Source organism: Raphanus sativus, chromosome 4, assembly GCF_000801105.2.
Source record: "Raphanus sativus cultivar WK10039 chromosome 4, ASM80110v3, whole genome shotgun sequence".
Taxonomy (NCBI): domain Eukaryota; kingdom Viridiplantae; phylum Streptophyta; class Magnoliopsida; order Brassicales; family Brassicaceae; genus Raphanus; species Raphanus sativus.
In genome coordinates, this window is record NC_079514.1 from 48,550,761 (window position 1) to 48,572,628 (window position 21,868).

Consider the following 21,868-nt stretch of genomic DNA (forward strand, 5'->3'; position numbering starts at 1 on the left):
CTCCGACGAAGACTTCGCGTAGACTCTCTCAAGCAAAGCGATTAAGAAGTTTACATTTATTTTCCAGTGAGAGTAATTCGCCAGCGACGGAAATGATTGTGTTGCTTTTTGATAGTCTCTCCCGACAGAGCCTCTCCAATCCTATGTAGTAACCCTCGATCTTTGTAGGAAATCATGAGATTTAGCTGCAACACAAATTAAAAATAAAACAAAACCATTAATTCCATAAGCACTGCAATATCTATTACACATAACACTACAAACCTACTTTACCTCTTCTTCTTAACTTCCGAGCTTCGTTGATCTCACATGATATAGTACTGAAACCACGGCTTCGGATGTCCACGACACCAACCCCCAAAACCCTAGAAACTCCTTTGATGAAATCGACGGCGGCGGAGCAGTCTCTCCTTTGATGATGAAAATCGACGACGGCGGAAGATGAGAGAGTTGATAGAAAGGAAGCGAAGGGTCGCGAGTTTGAGAAAACAAAAGAAATCTTAAAATAAGGAAGAAGGAAGAATGGAATAAAATTTACGATTGGAGAAGAGGAAACAAAGAATCACAACGCATACTGTTACGGAAATTGTATCGTCTCGTCGCGATCGAAGTGAGCGAAGACGCGAAGACGACGAATGACCAAGTCTACAATGATTAGGGTTTCGCTGGACCGGAGAATAACACGGGCCTCAAATACAATCTGGAGCCAGAGCCCAATACACCAATACGCGGAGTTTCATTTACACGGACGCGTGTCACGCTCTGAAAGTGGGTATTTCCAACGTGGAATCTGACGTGGACATAGCGGGAGAGATAGAAAGCTTCTTTTATATATAAAGATTCAACTGATGAGGAAATGTTCAAAAGATTGTTAAAGTGTTTACAAAAGGCATAAAAATATTCAACTGATAAGGAAATGTTCAAAAGACTGTTAAAGTGTTTGTAACCTCTTCTCATCGTGCGCTTCACCATATTCACTCTGCACAATCAGCAAGGCCCATTAGTGTTTCACCATGCTTCCATAAGCTTGGGCCTGCGTCTGGCGATTCTTGATGACCCATAAGGAGATTGATCTCAGTGGTACAGTAACATCCATAGGTAGAAGCACTTCCTCTAGCTCAGACCAGTCAAGCTCTTCGGAATCCCCATCTTCATACTCGACCATGTACCAACCAGTACCTTTGTCGAACTTCGTCACCGTGCCTGAATAGTACTGACCCAAGAAAAACTTGCGAACTTCTCTGCCTTGAAGCCATTCGCCGCATCCTACAGTGGCGGCACTCGATGGTTTTGCAGGTTCGTCTTTGGCAATCATGGAATGTGTTTGAGGCTCATCAGGGACACCGTTGATAACAACCGCAGGCTCTCCCGGTATCTCATAGATCCCTGGAGGAAGAGGCGGTGGTGATTCTTGCTTAATGCTCACAGTGTTGTTGTCCATTTATCAGTTATCTTCTACAAAAGAGTTAACAGCAGGAGTGAAGAGTCTGTGTTATGTTATACAAGAACATACAGTAACACTTGCGGAAGTGAAGCTACTTCTAAGTTATCTTCTGCAAGATTAAAAATAGAACATAATCACAGAGTTAACAGCCACAAGTGTCAAGATTCTGAGTTAACGTATAGAAAACTGTAACAGAGTTAACAAAAGATTCAGAAAAGATAATGAACTGAATAGATTCACAGACATCTTAAACCAGAGTGATCGAATGTTGATTCGGTATAACTTCAATCACTTACAATACTATGAGATTCACGATTTCTATTGTTCATTCATCAATCATCGACCAATGATAGCGGATAGGAGAGGAACGATACGCGATTCGAAACCCTAGAAACTATACGATAATGGTGAAGAGAAGAGGCTAACCAAGTGTCAGCAGGAGATATTCGCTCGGTGGAGAATAGCGAGGAGATTAGGTCACCGGCGTTCGTGGTCCGTCGCGTGTTGACGGGAGTCGGAGGTTTGAAGGAGATGAAGGCAGACGCTTTGTTTGGCAGCGCGGATAGCTCTAAATCGGGATTGGTGAGTAATTTAGTTCGGTTAGCTACATTTTTGGTTATTCCAACCACCGGCTAATCTCGGTTTTCTTTTTTTGGTCAAATAATTATGATTCTTTTTTTTTTTAATTTCAAATTAATCATTTTTAATTCTCTTTAATTTGTAAAATAGACAGAAACTATAGTTTCACATATAAATAAATCTGTATATAAAATTATATATAATAAATTACCATTTTTATGTACAATTTACGCCATATTTTTAAGAAAATGGAAAAGAAATGATGCAAATCATTATGATTGGGTTACAGTAACAAAGCAAAAGCCAGAGTTTATTTTGAATTAGCCTTTGTATGTAGAACTTGGAGGCTAGGTGTAGGAACTACACATGTTCTTTCTCTTCTTCTTCCTCCTTATCTCAATGTGTATATAAATCCCAATTAGGATCTGGAAAGTGAGCTTCGGATGATGACAAGTGTACTAGAAGGATAATAAGAAGGCTTTGAAAAGAAAACATAGAGCTAGGCATCAAACTAGCACATGAAACGTTGTCCTTTGCGTGATGAAAAACCGGTCTACAAGGATGTTAATTAATTAGTACAACTGAAACTGAAAAGCTGAGATTGAAGTAAGAAAGTGGAAGACAAGATGACACTAGCTCGAATAAAGAGACAAGTTGACAAGTTTGGAAGTGAGTGTGTTAGAGTATTTGAAACCATGGAAGCAGTAGAGTTTGCTAAACGAGAGATTGGTCGAGGTTGAAAATATATAGAGAAACACTTAATTTCTGTAAGCAAGGATGATGAGACTTATCAAGTTGCTGTTGCTACAGAAGAAACTTGAGATGCTTTTGAAGTACTTTACTACTCTATTTTACTCAAAACTCAATATGACTTTGCTCTCGTCGGTGTTCAAAAAAAAAAAAAAACTATGCTCTCGTTCTTTGATTGGTGATAGAACTTTATATTCCCTCCCTATATTCATCATGTTGGAATCTTGAATCTATTCTCATTTCCATTTTCCAAAATACTATATGTATGGTGATAAGAATACTGAGAGTGGAATTGTGTAATTGAAACAGTTCTTGTTATTTTAGTAGTTAATTTTTATTTTCTTACGGCTCAGATATTTTTTAAGCAAATGCATAGTATGTTCAACTATATGTCAATACATATCCATTGTTTATCTTGATGTCATCTCTTATAATATATTCACCAATACTTCGTTTTCTTCTTGTTTATCCACTATGGCTTAGTGTTCTTTTTAGTTGTATATCTGATTTGTAACATTTGTCTCGATGGTTTTTTTCCTGTATGGTTCGTTCTTCAAATCGGTGAAGCTTTTGAAGCTCATTTGATCGAGTCGAATTCCTTCTTTAATCTCGCTTTCTAGGAAATGTAATCAACGGTTGTGGTCAGTTCCAGTTTTAATTAGCTCTACATTATATCGATATTTAATACCACTAACCTCTGTCTTTAAAAAAAAAAAACTTATTAAGTTATCATCCTCTTCAATTTTATTGATGATAAACTTAAAACTAACTTTTATATCTTTTGGAGCTTTCTTCTGTAACATTATCATGTCCCTTCGACCAGAAAACATTATCATTTCCCCAGTCCTAACTTTGACCGTCTCCTATCCTTTTGGATAACAATTAAAATAAATTTAATTCTGTGGCTTAAAATTTGTTAAGCAAATGAAACAAATTAAGAAAAAGGGCCGGGGAAACAAAGCCAATCATGTAGCGAGACCGTAGTGGTCCAGCACAGGGAACATGGCATGTGAACTTTCAGTTTAGCCTTCGGATGTATCCACGTTCACCCTTTAATATGTGACCATATAGATTCTAGATTACATCATCTACATCTCCAAGCCCTACGTAGGAAATAGTAACATTTTTCGTTTTTACTTAGTTTATGTTGTTCAAAATCGTAATAATTAATTAATTGTTTTCTTTAACAATAATGAAATAATTTGGAATGAGTTTTTAAGGGATGTGAAATTGCTCTCAGTCGCTTCAAGTATAAATCTTAAAACTTCGTGTAACATTTCATGCTTCAAAATATTGTTCTTTTTTTAACTTCCGAATTCAAAATTTGCCATTTAAATTTATCCATTTTTTTTTTTTTTCCCTCAAAGTTATATATAATAAAAGGCCGAAGCCCAAGACCAAATTACAAAGCCCGCATTCAATCTGGGCCACACCTCACACCACCCATATGGGCTTACAGCCCAAACGTGAAACCCTAGCTAGACGAGACTGGACAATGCTGCCGCCACACAGATCGGAACAAGGTGATAGACCGGACACGTGTACGCATCCTCGTCCACGAGGGGCACGCGTCAAACAGGCATCACATCTCCACCGCTACTAGCTTTCACCGGAGACTCTAACCTCGGTTCACCGGACAAACCAGATCTCCGACTCTCCAAACCTCAACAACCGCGAGCCTCTTCGATCTTAAGGGCGGACGTTTCCAAAGAGAATCACACGCCGCAGCGAGATTTCCTCCGCCATCATTCACCACAACAACCCAAAAGAGAGAGATCATCGCAAGCACCGAACACTTCCCACCTGAGAGCATCTCCGTCCTCCGACGAGACCTCAACACCACACCGATCTAACACTTAAAAGCGAAAAGAAAATAAAGAAAAGGAGAAACTGAACCCTAAAAGACTAGGGGCTAAACCGAGGCGGCCTGAAGCTGAAAGAGCCTTCATCCCCTGGAGCAAGAGCCGACGGCGGCAGAACTGAGAAAGCTTCCCCACCCCGGCGACAAAAGAACCGGCGTCGACGGAGCTATGTGAGCCTCCGTCGCCCGGAATAAGAGCCCGATCGACGAACATCTTCCTCTCACATCAATCTTGCAACCGCGTCATCACTCCACGAGACACAACCACCACTGGCGGTGCCGTTCCAGAGCTCAAACAAGGCGGGTTCCAAGAGAGACGGAGAGGAGACAAGAGCCTGATGATTTTATCTCAAAATAACCTAGATTCCGGCGGCGGCACGGACGCTCACGCGCCGTCCGACCACCGGAATCTCGATCTACTTTCTCTCACTACTTTGTTCTCTTCCTTTTTTGAAATATTGTTCTTTATGTCAACAGAAATAGTATAAATTATTGTCTTTTATCATAAGGACGCATGACACACATCAAAACTTGATCCATGTGACAAAATGAATCTTTAACTATTCGATTAACCTACATTTGGCAAGAAATTGACGAAAAAGAAAACTATTCTTCGTGTTACAAAAAAAAACAATTCTTCCGAACATGTCAATTAGTACAAAATTAATGCTTAAGACACTCCAACAAACAAATTTGAATAAACAACAAATCAGCTAAGCTATGTTTACGTATATACCACTCCATACGGAAAAGAAAAAAAATCAGGCAAATTCATCACAGGTTATAAACACTACAAGAAATATCAACATTCTTAGCTCACGATTAACGCTATGTTAGGTCTTTCATAGCATTTTATCATCTGCCATGTAATCGGCAGCCATCACAGGTACTCCTTCTACGATAGCATTTTTTTGTGGATGCTATTAAATATGCGGATACGATAGCACTTCATAATATATATACATATATATATATATATATATATATATATAATATTTATAATTAAACTAAATAATTAAATCAAAAAAAAATTTGTAACTTTTGCTCAAAGATTAATCTTTATAATTGAATTTATTATTAATTAGAATAAATTTACAAATAAATGTACTACTAAACCAAAATTAAAAAAATTAAGTAAACCAACATACATTAAACCAAAAGCTAATTAAAACAGATTAAACCAAAATCTAACTAAACCAAATCTAATAAACAAAACCTAAACTAATCTACGCCTCCGTCGCTTCCTCCTCCATCCCCGTCCTCCAAGGCTCCATCTCCACCACCACCGCGACCTTCCTTTGCCATCTCCACACCACAGCTTCTTCAGATCCGTCCTCTTCCTTTCTTCCTTTCTCTACAGAGGAATCAAAATACAAAAACAATTAGAAAATAGAACTGATGAGAAACCAACACATGGAAGATGGAAGACGATAGAGACCGATGTTGGTCGTACGTGGCGGTGACGAGCGGATGGGAGAGATTGCGATGGTGGTGGTCGTAATGTTCAGCCACGCCATCAGTCATGTACTCCATCTTCGTGCTCTCTTCTTCCCAATTTGTCTTCATCTTTTTCATCAATCTGCATCTTTAAAAGAAGAAGCTTTGATAAAAGGATAGATAAAAAGAGTGTTAGAGACAGATTTCGTGGTGATTATGGTTGAAACAGAGTTTGATGGCGGAGGTAGAGAATAAGGAGGGGGAGATGAATATGATGGTGGAGCGGCGGAGGTTGGTGATGGTTGTTGAAACAGCTTCATTGGAGGAGGTAGAGAACGAGGAGATATAGATGATGATGATGGTGGTGGTTGTGACAGATTTGGTGATAACTTTTGTTTCAGGATGAAGAAGAAGATGAGATTACCAAAAAAAAAGAAAAAAAAAGATAGAGATGGAGAATATGAAAGAACGATAAGAAGAGATAGAGAAAAAATACATTTTCACTTTGTTTATTCTTAGCCATTAGATTATTTTAATCAATGGCTGTGGTTAAAAGAAAATTGATCTTAGCACTTGCATCTTATTGGTTACTTTTTGAGATAGGGAAAAATTGGAGTTGAGCGAGGAAAAATGATTATTGAAGCGTTTTTACTAAGTGTTTCGCAGAAAATCTAATTTTGGGTTCCCGTTTACCAAAACTCTATTATAGCATTTATCTAATGCTATTATATAATACAATTTTTTTAAATCATCTACGATAGCAGTTCAGTAAAACGAACTATGACAATATGCTATCAATGTAAACTTTTTTTGTAGTGAAATGTGATAAGATTAGATAAAAATGCCCTCTTCTTTGATCATAAACTAATCTCTTTACACAAATCGAAGAGGTTTAATAGTCAATAATCTTTTAGCCGTGAAGAGAATATTAATGAATGGAACATAGCTTTAGGCACTGAGAAGCTGCTCTTTCTCAACGGAGGGTTTGATATCGGCCAGAGATTGGTCGGAGATATTATCCACCATCTTCTTGAGGCTCTGTTGATGATAAACTTGTTGAAGTCTCTCTATTTCTCTCTTCAATGCTTCTTGGTGAGCTGAAAATATTATATTCAGAACATTGTTATTTATGTCGTCAAATATTTATGGCGTCATATGTGCACACATGGACAGTTGTTCTGGCTTATTAGTCAGGCTATTGTTTATAAATGTAGACCCAGTCCGTATATAAAATAAATTAGCAGAGAGTATAAATTCTTAAAATTAAGAAAACAACATATAAGATAAATTTATCAACGGTTTGAAGAGGACCGGCCCTGAGCTAAAGCCGGATAAAACATTCGCCTAAAGACTCAAATTTTTTAAAAAATATTATATATAAATAAATCCCTAAATTTATATTAAAAAAATTGGATCAAATTTTTAAATTTCTTTTTAAACCGGCTATAGTTTCTGAAATCTCAGGGCCCGCCCTGCATATTAATATTATACTATATTTCAAGTAAGTTAATAATTATATGAATTATCAAGTATAAATTCTTGTACATTCGTATTGCTAGAATAATGATTCGTCGACACTACAAGAATAATGCATATACACTCCGACAGCCTACATATTGTCAGTGATGATTAAATACATGGAGTGAAAATAATGGAAAACAGTAATTAAAACACACTTTTCATAATTTGATAACTGGTTCTCTTAAAAATCAAGGTAATGATTGAAATGTTAAGTTAAAAAAATGTGAAAATTACCGTCTTTGAAAATCTTGTCTTGGGCTAAAGCGGCGATTTGTTGTTTGATAGCGCTATTGTCGACGTTGAGAAGCAATCGCTGGTGATCCAAAAACGCAATTCTTGGCGACAACACTGACACTTCCGTCTTCATTCCACAAATTTTAATTACAAGTTAGCATATTTGATTAGATATCGATCTTTTATATTCATTAACAAACAATTTTCTACGTAATGCTGCATGCATGTTTGTATAGATTTTTTCTTTTTTTTGCTAATGTTTGTATAGATTAACTACCTGCAATGAAGTAACGCTGCATTCGAGCTCTGATATGTATTGCAATTTCCTCACCCTTGATCTCTGTGCTGATTGTCTATTTGCTAAAATTCTGTAGAAAATTTCAGCAAAAAAAAAAACAAAACTAAAATTATTGTCATCGAGGTGACTATATGTATATATATATCGAATTTTCAGAATATTTTATATATGGAAATTTCAGACCATACGTGCATGCATGACTTTCTGTTTTTGGAAATAGTGATTTTAGAAATAAATTACTAGTTACCTTTTTACCCTCTTTGGATCGTGAATCCGATTGCCAGAGCTTTTACCGGAGTCTTGATTCGTTGATGAGGGACCGTCCTGTGGCTCCGTCTTGCAGCAATGGCTTTGAACCTCGTCTGATTCGTTGTAATTGTTACCGGCGACGTTGTTGTCATTGGCTGTGGTGGTGTCCATGTGATCATTATCAGACGGTGGTTGTTCTTTATTGTCTTCGCCGCTGAGGAGGCTGTTTTGATCGGACGGTGTAGATGTGTTGGAAGAAGAACGGGTGTGACCAACATTGCCGTTGACGCTATTGTTGTGGTGGTGGTTTTGGTGTAAGTCGTCGTTGAACATGGACATGAATTGCTCGTCGTCAAACCTGTCAAAGTGGTGGCTTCCTACACCGGAGGAAGGTTGATCTAGGAAAGCGATGGAGTCGCTGATTGAACGCCGGTCTGTCCCGCGACGAGTCGATGAGAAGTCGAGAAACTCATCCATCCACGAAGGGTTTTGTTGTCCCGCGGTTGCCGCTGCCGTTGCGGCGATGGAAGGGAGTTTCTGAGAGGAAAATTCAGGCCAATGCGGCGTGGTTGTAGTCGTCATGGTTGGGACTTTTGGAGGGAGTTGTGCCATTAATGAGATTTAATGGCACACACAAAAACAAAAAAAACCAATAAAATTTTGAGAATAACCCAATTAAGAAAATGAAAAACCCAAAGGAAAGCTTCAAGATTTGAGTGAGGCCATCAAGATGGTGAGGCTATCAAGATGGATTTGGAATTTGGATCATTCAAAGTCCTAAAACATAGGAAGAACCATTAGAGAGAGAGAGAGAGAGAGGGAAGGAACAAAAAACAAACCAGAGTAACTAAAATGGTTATGTATAACAAAGAGTAGTTATACAAAACAGAAGTAATAGATATAATAGAGACAGAAGAGATGCATGAGATAAGACAATTATATATATAATAGAAAAAAAGTAAAAAAAAAATTATATGTATCATATATGGATTCGATATCACAGGCTCTAAATGGGCTCACATGGGGGGAGAGAGAGACAGAGAGAGAGAGAGAGAGAGAGAGAGAGAGAGAGAGAGAGAGAGAGAGAGAGAGAGAGAGAGAGAGAGAGAGAGAGAGAGAGAGAGAGAGAGAGATCAGACAGCTATGAAATAGCTCTCTGGGAAGAAAAAGGCTCAGTGAAAATGGAGAACCAGGCAGTACGTGCTCTTAATGAACCCCTCTTCTGTGTTTGCTTAATCTTCTTCTATAAAGAAATGTATAATAGTTTATCCTTTGGAAACATTGCGATGTTTCTCAGTTTACAAGAAAAAAACATTCCTATGTTTCTCTTTCATCCCGCCGTTTAATCATTTCTTCGGCCTTGATTTCTTGCCGTTTGCTGAGCTGACACTTGGACAAATGGTACCTGATGCTCGTGTTACTCACTTTAATTGGATGGAAAATGAGATGAGAGATATAAATGTTATTTGTATACCCTAATTTCAAACTTCCAAAATTCAGAATCCGATACTAGGATGTCATGAACAGATTACCCGAGCAGTAAGTGGTTCATTCAAAGAATTTACATAAGTCAAATCGAACGTTGAATCTTAAAAAACTTAATCCTTAACCCTATGTCGTCCTAACATATGGTTTCAGTTTGGCACTTGAGTGCATGTTATGTATGATTTGAATGTTACCAAAGTCATATATAATCCATAAACTCACAAATAGTTAACACAAATTTATTGTTGTTTAGTTTAACTCACAATGACACACACCTACTGCAATGATCACCATCATGGCCAGATATAGGCAGAGTCCAGTAAAACATTGACCTTAACTTCAAAAAATTCCAAAATTTTTGAGTTTTTTATATAGACATAGTAGTTCCTAAATTATGAAATTTTTATAAAAAAATTCTCAAGCTCCTAAAATTCCAGATCCGATCCTGATCATCATACATTAATAAGTTGATATCATAAGAGTGGCGACTTTGTGAAAATGACAAAGAAAAATAGTTCAATAAAATTTACCACACTTTTCTTTATACCCTTCACATTTACAATCTAGTTTATACAGAGAAGAATGTATACATACTTAAATTAGCTCCCTCTTCTTTTTTTTTTTGTAGAACCACATTCAATTAAACCATAAAGCTTAGGTTTGGTACAAGGAGAGAGCCTGTTTGGCAACAGAGTCAGCTCTAGAGTTATCCAACCTAGGAATAAATTTAAACTTAACAGAAATAAAGCGATTGGATAAGATAGAGATATCGTTGAGGAGACTGGCGATCTCGAGATGCCTTCCGTTTGAGGTCACAAGTTTGATGAGGGTTTGTGAATCGGAGAGGATCAGGAGCGAAGTTATCCCACGATCTAGAGCGGAGGTCATGGCGATTCGCAAAGCCAAGGTTTCCGCCATTAGGGGCAACATTATAAAGTTATCAGTCGCAGAGTATGATGAAGATGATCCAGCATCATCGATGATCCAGGCAAGACCAGCGCACTTCGTCAATGGATTCCAGGCGGCATCCGTGAACATGCATATTTGATTCAGGTCTAGAGGAGGATCCTGGGCGATACAGGTTGGGTTTGGTAGCGGTTTGATGGGGTTATCTTGGGAGACTAGCCATTCTCTTGCTTCTCGTATTGATTTCAACAGAGTCTCCTCCGGGGTAAAGGTTCGCTGCTGGAAGATTAATTGGTTTCTTGAGACCCGAAGATTCCAACAGATTGAGGCAGATAGAGTTCCTGGACCCAGTCTTGTAGGAGGAAGAGATGGGATTCGTCGGAGGGCTTCAAAGCCGAGTCCCGTGGTGATGCAAGTAGATGGGTCGAAACCTGAAGCCAGAGGGGCCAAGTTCCAAACTTCCCTAGCATAGCCACAAGTGAAGAGCAAATGGGCGACCGATTCAAGCTCATTACATCGGGGACAAGCACTTGATAGATGGATGTTTCTGATAGCAAACTGCTCTCCAACTGGTAAGGCATTGTGTAAGGAGTTCCATAGGAATAGCTTTATTTTCTCTGAGGTTTTGACTTTCCACACGTTTGCTAACCAGTCATGGGTTATTGCAGGGGTAGGTTCTTCTTCCGTGTCTAGCACTTCAGCTTGAGACTTGTATCCAGATTTTGCAGTATAAGAGCATGATGCTGTATGGAGCCAAACCAATTCATCTGGTGAGCTGCAGATGGAGGGCTTGATCTGAAGGATCACCTGTTTGTGGAAGGGAAGAATAGCATCAATTTTTTGAGGATCCCACTCCGCTGAGTTGTCAAGCATCAGGTCCGAAACCTTGAGGTTTCTAAGCGCTTCGGGTGCAGGACCATAAGGTCGTAGCTGCTCTGTAGAGGAGAGCCACGCATCAGTCCACACATTGATAGCCTCCCCTGTACCAACTATCCATCCAAGATGTTAAACTAGTAAGTCTCTGCCGATTAGCGCTCCTTTCCATCCATAAGAGGATGTCTTCGATGCTCTGACTGATAGAAAGCTTTCAACTTTGCAGTATTTTCCAAGGAGGACGCGAGCAAGGAGGCAAGAGGGATTTTTGAGGATTCTCCAACTGATTTTTGCTAGCAGCGAGTCATTAAAGGTAGAGATGTCTTTAAATCCTAGCCCTCCATGTTTTTTTTCTTTGGCCATCTTTTTCCAGGAAATCCGTGACATTTTTCTTTTTTCAGGCGAGCTATCCCACCAGAATCTCGTGAGGAGGGATTGGATCTGAGCACATAGGGTTGCAGGGAGTTTAAAACAAGACATTGCGTGGGAAGGCATTGCCGCAAGCACTGTGCGCAACATAACCATCTTGCCAGCTCGAGAGAGGAACTTTGAGGACCAGCTAACAGATTTAAGCATGATACGATCCAGGATTGTGGCAAACTGATCTCTCTTCCGTCTTCCAAATTGCTCTGGGAGCCCAAGGTAAATGCCAAAGCCTCCTTTGCTTTCAATTCCTAGGATCTGGCTGATCTGATCCTTCCTGCTTTGGGTAGTGCTCTTAGAGAAAGAGATAGCTGATTTCTGTAGGTTAATAAGCTGGCCCGAGACTGCCTCATAGTTAGCTAGGATCCTCTTTAGAGTTTGAGCATTCTGACTGTTAGCCTTGCAAAAGAACATAGTATCGTCAGCGAATAATAGGTGGTTGATGCAAGGAGAACTTGATGCAATACTGATGCCTTTTAGCGCTCCATTTCTCTGCTCCTTGTTACATAGGCTTGATAGGATCTCACTGCAGATGATGAATATGTAAGGGGAAAGGGGGTCACCCTGCCTGATTCCCCTTGCCGGTTCAACATATCCTCTTGTTGCATTGTTGATGATGAAAGAGTAGCTCACTGTCATAATACATTGCATAATCCACTCCGTCCAGATAGGATGAAAACCAAACCTTAGGATAGCTAGTCGAATGAAATCCCACTCTAGTCTATCATAGGCTTTACTCATGTCGGTCTTGACTGCCATATAGAAGTGTTTTTTTGCCTTTGATGTTTTGAGGTAGAGTAGCATCTCGTGAGTGATTAATACATTATCTGATATAGCTCTCTTTGGGACAAATGCAGACTGTGTTTCAGTGATCAGGGCTCCTAGTAGCGGTTGGAGGCGTCTTGCTAGCAGCTTCGAGATGATCTTATAACTCACATTACAGAGAGCTATAAGTCTGTAGTCGGACACTTTTTTTGGGCTTATTATCTTGGGTATGAGCCTAATATGTGTCTCATTGACTGTTTTTGGCATGCAGCTGGAGAGGAAGAACTCTTGGACTTCTTCAACTATGTCCTTCCCTACAACATTCCAGTTGGATTGGAAGAAGCAGGCTGAGAATCCATCAGGGCCAGGAGCCTTTCCCTGGTGGATGGAGAACAATGCTTCTTTGATCTCTGTGGAGTCGGGTATACAGATCAGTCTCCGGTTAGTTTCCTCTGAGATGACAGGTAATATTGCTTCATTAAGAGTTGTCTCCATAGTATCTGGTTCTCTGTTCATAGACTTGAAGATATCATGGAAGTAGTTTTCCACAGTAGCAGTAATATCCTCTTCTGTGTAGACATGATTCCCATCAGGGCCCTCAATAACAGAGAATCTGTTTAGAGCCTTGCGCTTCTTAGTTGATGCATGAAAAAAACCTGTATTCTTATCACCCAGGTTGAGCCATAACTGTCTGCTTCTTTGTTTCCAATGCTCCTCTTCCAGCATATAGGTTTTCTTCAGTTTGTCATTGAGCTCGTTGAGTAGTATCTCATTGGGGTTAGAGCCCGACATGAGCTGGTCAATTTGTCTCTTTAGGTTCTCCAGGGTGGCTTTGAGCTCTGCTTGTTGTGCTTTACACCATTGAATAATAGCGTTTCTGCATTTGTCCACCTTCTGTTTAACCTTGAGTTGGGTTTCCTCTGTCCAAGTATCTTTGATTAGCATTAGGACTTCAGGGACTTTGCTCAGAGATCGATCATATCTAAAAATTCCTTTCTTCTTCTTTTTCAGGGGCTCAAAGTATGTAACAAGCGGCCGGTGATCGGAACTTTCAAATCGAAGATATTCACAACGGCCTGAAGGATAAAGCTCCGCCCAAGATCCATTGGAAAGGGCTCTGTCTAGACGGCATTTTACTGAGTGCTTCCATCTGATGCCTCGCCAAGACAGACAGTTACCGGAGTGTTGGATGTCATACAGATCTCCTTCAATGAGGAAGGTTCTGAAATCATCGAATGAGCCTTCAGCCCTCTCTGGCCCTCCTTCCTTTTCAGTGTTTCCAGTGAGATCATTGAAGTCTCCAGAGATAAACCAGGGGGCGTCTCTTATAAGTGCAAGTGCCGTTAGGTAATCCCAGGTTTGTTTGCGTTTTTTCTTATCTGGATCTCCATATATGAATGTCGCATAGCTTAGTTTCCCTTCAAACATAAGCTGAGTGTCGAAATAATTTTTGCAGGAGGAGATAACAGTGAGGTCAATGCCATCTTTCCAGAGGAGGGCCAAGCCACCTCCTGCTCTTCCATGGGGGGTACTGTGTGGATGTTTCCAAGACGTAAGCACTCCAACTTCCTTAATACCACACTGTGGGGGTTTTTTGTCTCTGAGAGAAAGATGACATCTGGATTTATCTTTTTGCAGATCTCTCGGAGGCGACGAACTGTCCAAGGGTTCCCCACCCCTTGGCAGTTACAGCACACTACTTTTAAGGAAGAGGAGAGGACGGATCCCGAAAATCCATCCCACTGTCTCTTTGGGTTGACGAAGAGGGGAGTCTTGCAACATTCACAGTTTTTGATCTTCGTGGCAAGGTGCTGGAGTTTGGAGCCATAGTGCTTTTCTGAATGTTGGAGTTTGCACTTCTTCGAGGGATTGCACTAGACGATTTCCTTTTGTGAGGGGAGGGTTGAGTTTTTGATATGGTTCTGCGTCGTAGTGCTATTCCCAAGAAGCTCCGAGGAGATGGGGTAATGTTTCTTCTGCCTGGTGGTCTCCCTGGTCTACGCTTTGTGACGTTAGCAGTCGACATCGCCAGAGGAGTTGATGGGTGTTCTTCATCTTCCATAATTGGACCCAAGCGAAGTAGTGCAGGAACTCGAGGTGAGGTTGGAGATAGACTTTGGTGCGTCAATTCCTGATCACCTTCAGGTATGTTATTCGTAGATGCTCCTATTAGCATTAGCGTAACTGTCTCTTCTACTTCTCCTGCTTCTTCTGCCTGACGGAATCTTTCACGTCTTGCAGCGCTTTCAGTAGGGTCAGGGCAGTTCGTGTATCTTGTCATGGCCTCTCTTACTTCCGTCATCGCTTCACTTAGAGCCTCAACTGGTATATCAGTAAGCACTCGTTGATTGGAAGGCCTTGAGGAAGCTGAGTGTTCTGGATAGCTCCCTCTTCTTATAAAGTATAAAAGTCATCAAACAACAAAGTAATCACACAACATAAATTTATGTCAGTGCACTGCTAAATATAAGAGAAGCATAATGAAACACAAAGGAAATAGAGAGAATGAATTAAGTGAGAGGCTGAAAGTAATGGAGAGTGGAGAGAGTGGGGGATAGAGAGAGATGAGTTGTTGAAAGGGAGAAGTGAAGAAGGGAACCATGTCATGTGTCAGAACATGTTCTTTGCTTTTTTGTTGCTATAATATTTTTGTAACTCGTGAGACCTCTGTCATGTGCTTTTGTCCTCGAATCAAAGCCTCTTTCAAGCCAATCATCGTATTTGTTGTTTGTTAAAACATAAGATAATTTACTGAATTGAACTTACTATATAGAGAATATATAGAAACCTTAGATATATATGTATACTTGTATCAAATATAAAGTTAATGATATATACATGCATATATATATAAATAAACGATGTGTTTTCCTGATTCATGTGCATCGATAATTTTTTTTAAAATAAATTATATTTAAAATATATTTTTTTGACACAAAAGCATAAACATAATCAATAAGACTCTTCTAATCAAACATGACACTCTGCATCTGTAAAGACAAATTGACAAGGTTGAACTTTGAGCACCTCGTACAAAACTTTATTATTATTATTTTTTAAAATTTCTTACCACTATTTTAAAATAATTTTTATTTAGTTAACCATAAAATTAAGATAAACCATTTTTTGTTACTTTTAATTATATTTTAAAATAGATATGTATATATATTGACAATTATAATCTTCCATATATTTTTATCTATTTATTTTAGATAAATATATTAAATCAAATTGTATAAAATTAATAAAAAAATTTCATATAAAAGTTGTATAATTATCAAAAATTAAAACTAAGCAGTATTTCTAAAATTTATAAATATATAAAAGAAACTAAGAATATTACGATTAAAAATTATATATTTTATAAAAAAATCATAGAAAAGTTTGAAAATATTTTTTGGTAATAAATTGTATAATTATAAAAATAGAAATAAATACTAATTAAAAATTTGTAAAACATTATCTTATTTATATTATTATTTTATTTTAATGATGATGTATAATTTATTACCATATTCTAAAAAATTATTAAAAATATAAATTAGCATTAAATATACCATTTCACATTTAGTTATACACCATGTCATCTTTTTAGTATGACATGTTATATTTATTCAATAAAAATGAATGTAAAGAAAACATATGTTAAAATCATTTTGCAAATAATGTCAAAAGGGTTACGTAAGACTAGTAAGCGTAGTGGGGCAACAATCTAGTGTTGTAATGTTTCTCATGTGACACATACAATTTTTTTTCTTTATTACTATCTTTACTTAAGACAACCCAAACATCAGTGGTTGTCTTCTTACCAAGTATTCGAGGAATATCCTCTTCAGTTTGCCACATAAGACCAATCTCCAAATTTCTACAACAAGCCCGGCAACAATAACATTTAACGAGAAGTTGCAGAAATTGAAATAGCCTTGACCACGAAGATGAAAACTTCTAATTCCTCTGTTCAGATAATATTTCGCTAATCATACGATTAATCAGTAATATATATTATTTGAGAAGTTAATTTCTTATGTTTCGTATTCACGTTAATTTTATAATGGTTAATTATGGATATTAATTATCATTATTAAATTATTTTCTTTTTTATCAAATAGTTTTTTTTGCTAACAATATCAAACTAGGTAAGTAACCGCACTTTGTGCGAACTAATATATCTAACAATATAAAATTTAACAAAAAAAATTGTGTTTAAATTTTGCATCACATATAATAAAGAATTTAAAATATTTTTAATATGGTATTCTTAAGTTATAAGCTTTAGAAATTTAAGCCATTTGCAATATTATATCTATATTATTAAAAGAGAAGTACAAAAATAAAATATCCCTTAGTTTTTAAACTTATTTACAAAATTATGCCACTGAATTTATTAATCAACCAACCTTTTATTATATGATTTACTAAATTTATTTCTTTATTTTTAGTAGTTATAATATAAGATTTCACTTTTTATTCATAAAGAACTAAATTTAATTTAAAATAATGATTTTTTTTGTAATCACCAATTAAAGTAGAATGAAAAGGAAGTCTACAATGCACTAGACTTTGTTGTAGGTCTACTATACGGTATAGTAAAATATCAAAATACAAAATATAATATACGGTATAGTCAAATATCAAAATAAAAAATATAATATACGGTATAGTAGACCCACAACCACAAATTTCAAACTCTAAATGTTTGCTTGATAATAAAAAAGTCTCAATTGTTGTATCAAATATCGAAATATACAAAATATAAATTATTCAACATTAATATGCAAATTTAAGTCAATAAACATTGTCTTACACATGGTTACAAAATCAATATATATTCTTTTAAATTATTCATTTATATAAAATCTTAATTTATATACTTCATATTAACCCTTATATTAATGATTTATTAAAACTTTCACAAAATTATATACATTTTTAAAATTAAATTATTGGATCAAATTACGATGTAGACTAGAGAATAAGTTTACATAGTATAATTTTTAAAAGGTTTGTATATGTGTAGACTTTTTCTGTTACGTGTAGAATTCTGAAGGACGGAATCATAAAATACATATCTGATTTTTTGTTTGGTCATAAGAGTTAATTAGTAATTTTACCATCCTTTAGGTTGTTTTTGAATTTGATTGAATATGGGGTATATATTTATCTTTAAAATGAATATATAGATTGTTTTTGGCAAATTCCCCATTTTACAATATAGATATTTTAATAGATTAAACATAGTTTAACAAATATATCGATCTGAAACTTTAAACTAAAATAAATGCAACAAAAGCTAATCAATTGTTAAACAAACTAGAACCAAAAATAGTCGTGGCTCATTTTAGATGAATAAATACAATTCAACTAGGATATGTTGCGCAGGGTGAAAATGTTCAAAAAAAATTTTAAGAACATTTTTTATAAAAAAAAAAAAATTAGGGAACATTACATATTCTATATGTGACAATTGTCAAAATGGTAAGAGTACTAATATATAGGGGTTAACATTATTAGTAAAATAATATACCTTAGACTTTAAAGTATATGTTCCGGTCTTGTGCTAAAATAGTTGGTTGTCACTGCATCTCTTTGAAAAAATAATGGTCCACTTATATACCGAAGCCATACCAAATAGCAATGAGTGTATGCGATTATAAACATAAATACACGTGTCATACACAGTCATAATTTTGGTGAGCAACACAACTATCCAACAAATTCTAATTAATATATTTGTCCAATTTCTATTATTAACGACCAAAATTTTAGCAAGTTTATATTTATTGTAGATCATCTTTTCATAATTTAGAAAATGCATAAATATCATGGTCAAGATTGATAAAATTATCCTCGGAATTATAGTTATTTGGCTCAAATAATATCAATCACCCCAAATCAATATAAATTTGGCTCCTAATTTTATATGCTTCCCATATTCCAAAACATGCAATAATGTTGTATGTGGTTCCTATTTTCGAAATTCGAAATGGTGAAAAAAGAGCACACATATATAAAAAAATGTATAATTAAAAGAATATATAAAAGAATTTATAAGTAGATGTATACATATATGCATTTTTTTAGATATTTCATATTTCATATCTTGACCAAATTTTAGCAAGTTTATATTTATTGTAGATCATCTTTTTATAATTTAGGAAATGCATAAATATCATGGTCAAGATTGATAAAATTATCCTCGAAATTATAGATATTTTGCTCAAATAATATCAATCACCCCCAAATCACTATAAATTTGGTTCCTAATTTTATATGCTTCCCATATTCCAAAACATGCAATAATGTTGTATGTGGTTCCTATTTTCGAAATTCGAAATGTTGAAAAAAAAGAGCACGCATATATAAAAGAATGTATAACTAAAAGAATATATAAAAGAATGTATAAGTATACGTATACATATATGCATTTTTTACATATTTCATATTGCAAGTAAGCATACATATATATATACAAAAGAATGTATAAGTTCAAGAATATATAAAAAATGTATAAGTTCAAGAATATGTAAAAGAATTAATGTATAAGTTCAAGAATATATAAAAGAATATCAGTAAGGATAAAAAATATATATAAAAGAATGTATAAGTTCAAGAATATATAAAAGAATGTATAAGTTCAAGAATATATAAAAGAATGTTAGTAAGGATAAAAAATATATATAAGAGAATGTATAAGTTCAAGAATATATAAAGAATGTATAAGTTCAAGAATATATAAAAGAATGTCAGTAAGAATAAAAAATATATAAAAGAATGTATAAGTTCAAGAATATATAAAAGAATGTATAAGTTATGTACACATATATGATAGCAAAATCAGCAAAGCATGTGATAATTAGCATACAAAAAAATATGATCCGTACAGATGCAAAGGAAAAATGTAATAAAAAACTCGAAATGCATATGTGTCCTTGGACTCGACAACTCATTTTATATAACCTGTTTTCAATGCATATGTGTCAAATAATATAAAGAAGGAGCCAAATAATATGTTGGGAATGAGAATATAACAAACATAATTAGCACACATATATAAAAGAATGTATAATTAAAAGAATATATAAAAGAATGTATAAGTATATGTATACATATATGCATTTTTTACATATTTCATATTGCAAGTAAGCATACATATATATATATATATATATATATATATATATATATATATATACAAAAGAATGTATAAGTTCAAGAATATATAAAAAATGTATAAGTTCAAGAATATATAAAAGAATGTATAAGTTCAAGAATATATAAAAGAAAATAAGGACAAAAATATATATATAAAAGAATGTATAAGTTCAATAATATATAAAGAATGTATAAGTTCAAGAATATATAAAAGAATGTCAGTAAGAATAAAAAATATATATAAAAGAATGTATAAGTTCAAGAATATATAAAAGAATGTATAAGTTATGTACACATATATGATAGCAAAATCAGCAAAGCATGTGATAATTAGCATACAAAAAAATATGATCCGTACAGATGCAAAGGAAAAATGTAATAAAAAACTCGAAATGCATATGTGTCCTTGGACTCGACAACTCATTTTATATAACCTGTTTGCAATGCATATGTGTCAAATAATATAACGAATGAGCCAAATAATATGTTGGTAATGAGAATATAACAAACATAATAGGACCAATGGCATTATATGTAATTACTCTAGTAAATTAAGGATAATTTTAAATGATGGCTGAAGAGGATTGTGAGAGTGACACATAGGCATAATGGCAACATCAAAATTAGTTTACTTTTTAAAGGTTAAATTTTTAAAATGCTTCTCGATTAATAATAAGGGGATATACCCAAATAAAAAGAACATGATTTTATATACCCAAATAAAAAGAACATAATTTTATACTCAACATAAGAGGCATAATTAAGTCAATGGTGTATTATTACTTAGAAAAGTATTTTGTTTTTATGCATGTAAAATTACAAACATATTAACAAATTATTACTTTTTAGTTTGGTCAAAAATATTTATATACATGCATGATTACTGATATCCAAATTTTCAGAACGGATCTTCGATTTTTAAAATCAACCAACTTTACCTAAATTCATCATCTCAGAATATTTAAAACATTCAAAACTGAAAACAGAAAAAATGAAACATTAATTAAAGAGAAGTCTACCAAAAACATTCAAAACAACAACCAAAAAAAAGAAGTTTATACCCAAACATTGAACATCGATAAATCCTCCCGACAAGATGTTACACAAACTTACAATGCTGCTGCATTAATTGGGAATTTGGTTATTATCATCTCTATTATTAAAATAGAAGTACACTTAGGAAATGTCCCTGAGTTTTCAATGTTAATTACACTTACATGCCACTGACCCTATTAATAACATTCCTAAAAAAATGCTTATCTTAACCAGTTTATTAAATGTGTATTTATCACTCTCTTTATTTATAGATAGTTTCTATTTTAATATTTGTCTTTTTCAGTTTAGTTAATGTGTTGTCTTAAAACAAAATTTAACTTCTCTTGTATTAAATAAATTCCGAAATTATTTATTTGTTATCAAAAAAAAATCTAGGATATTAATTTCGAAATTATTTATTGTCGTAAAATAAAATTTAACTTCCATTCTCTACCAAAATAATTTCAAGATAAAATTGAATTTCCCTTTTCATCTAAACTAATGTTTATTCACCTTACATAGAGTTAGGTCTCAATAAATCTAAAAAATTATCGTATGAATAAATTATCTATGTTTTCTTTCCAGTAAAATCTGTTTAACTGAACTTGCAGAGTACTCAATATTAAATATAAGATTAAGTAAATAGTTAAGAATGAGGTAATTGCCTATATTCTTGCTAACTACATTATTTTTAGGAAACAATTGATTTGCTTTATAAATGTTATGGACATTTATTAATTAACTAGGTGTAACTAGACATGCAAACAATATACTTTGTAACAGAATGAAAAATAAACCAATTATTTCAAAAGAGATTTAATTACTCCATACCATGATTCGTAAAGAAAAACATCAG

General features: G+C 35.0%; 2 protein-coding genes across 4 annotated transcripts; both read right to left on the reverse strand.

Moving 5' to 3' along the window:
* Positions 1-812: 812 nt before the first annotated feature.
* Positions 813-2,021, reverse strand: LOC108836521 (dirigent protein 17-like). Of its 2 annotated transcripts, none has more exons than XM_018609673.2 (2): positions 1,871-2,021; positions 813-1,455 (listed from the first exon to the last, which is right to left on the reverse strand). In XM_018609673.2, the coding sequence occupies exon 2, from the start codon at positions 1,439-1,441 to the stop codon at positions 1,001-1,003; it is 441 nt and encodes a 146-aa protein (XP_018465175.1). In that variant the 5' UTR covers positions 1,442-1,455; positions 1,871-2,021; the 3' UTR covers positions 813-1,000. The 2 variants fall into 2 exon arrangements, with proteins under 2 accessions (XP_018465175.1, XP_056863568.1); XM_057007588.1 differs by having other exon boundaries at positions 813-1,553; positions 1,871-2,010.
* A 3,665-nt stretch (positions 2,022-5,686) lies between these two features.
* LOC108848477 (basic leucine zipper 61) lies at positions 5,687-9,393 on the reverse strand. 2 transcript variants are annotated; one of them, XM_018621857.2, is made up of 5 exons: positions 8,372-9,393; positions 8,104-8,194; positions 7,827-7,953; positions 6,088-7,168; positions 5,687-5,988 (listed from the first exon to the last, which is right to left on the reverse strand). In XM_018621857.2, the coding sequence occupies exons 1-4, from the start codon at positions 8,983-8,985 to the stop codon at positions 7,020-7,022; spliced, it is 981 nt and encodes a 326-aa protein (XP_018477359.1). In that variant the 5' UTR covers positions 8,986-9,393; the 3' UTR covers positions 5,687-5,988; positions 6,088-7,019. The 2 variants fall into 2 exon arrangements, with proteins under 2 accessions (XP_018477359.1, XP_018477358.1); XM_018621856.2 differs by having other exon boundaries at positions 6,073-7,168.
* Positions 9,394-21,868: the final 12,475 nt, after the last annotated feature.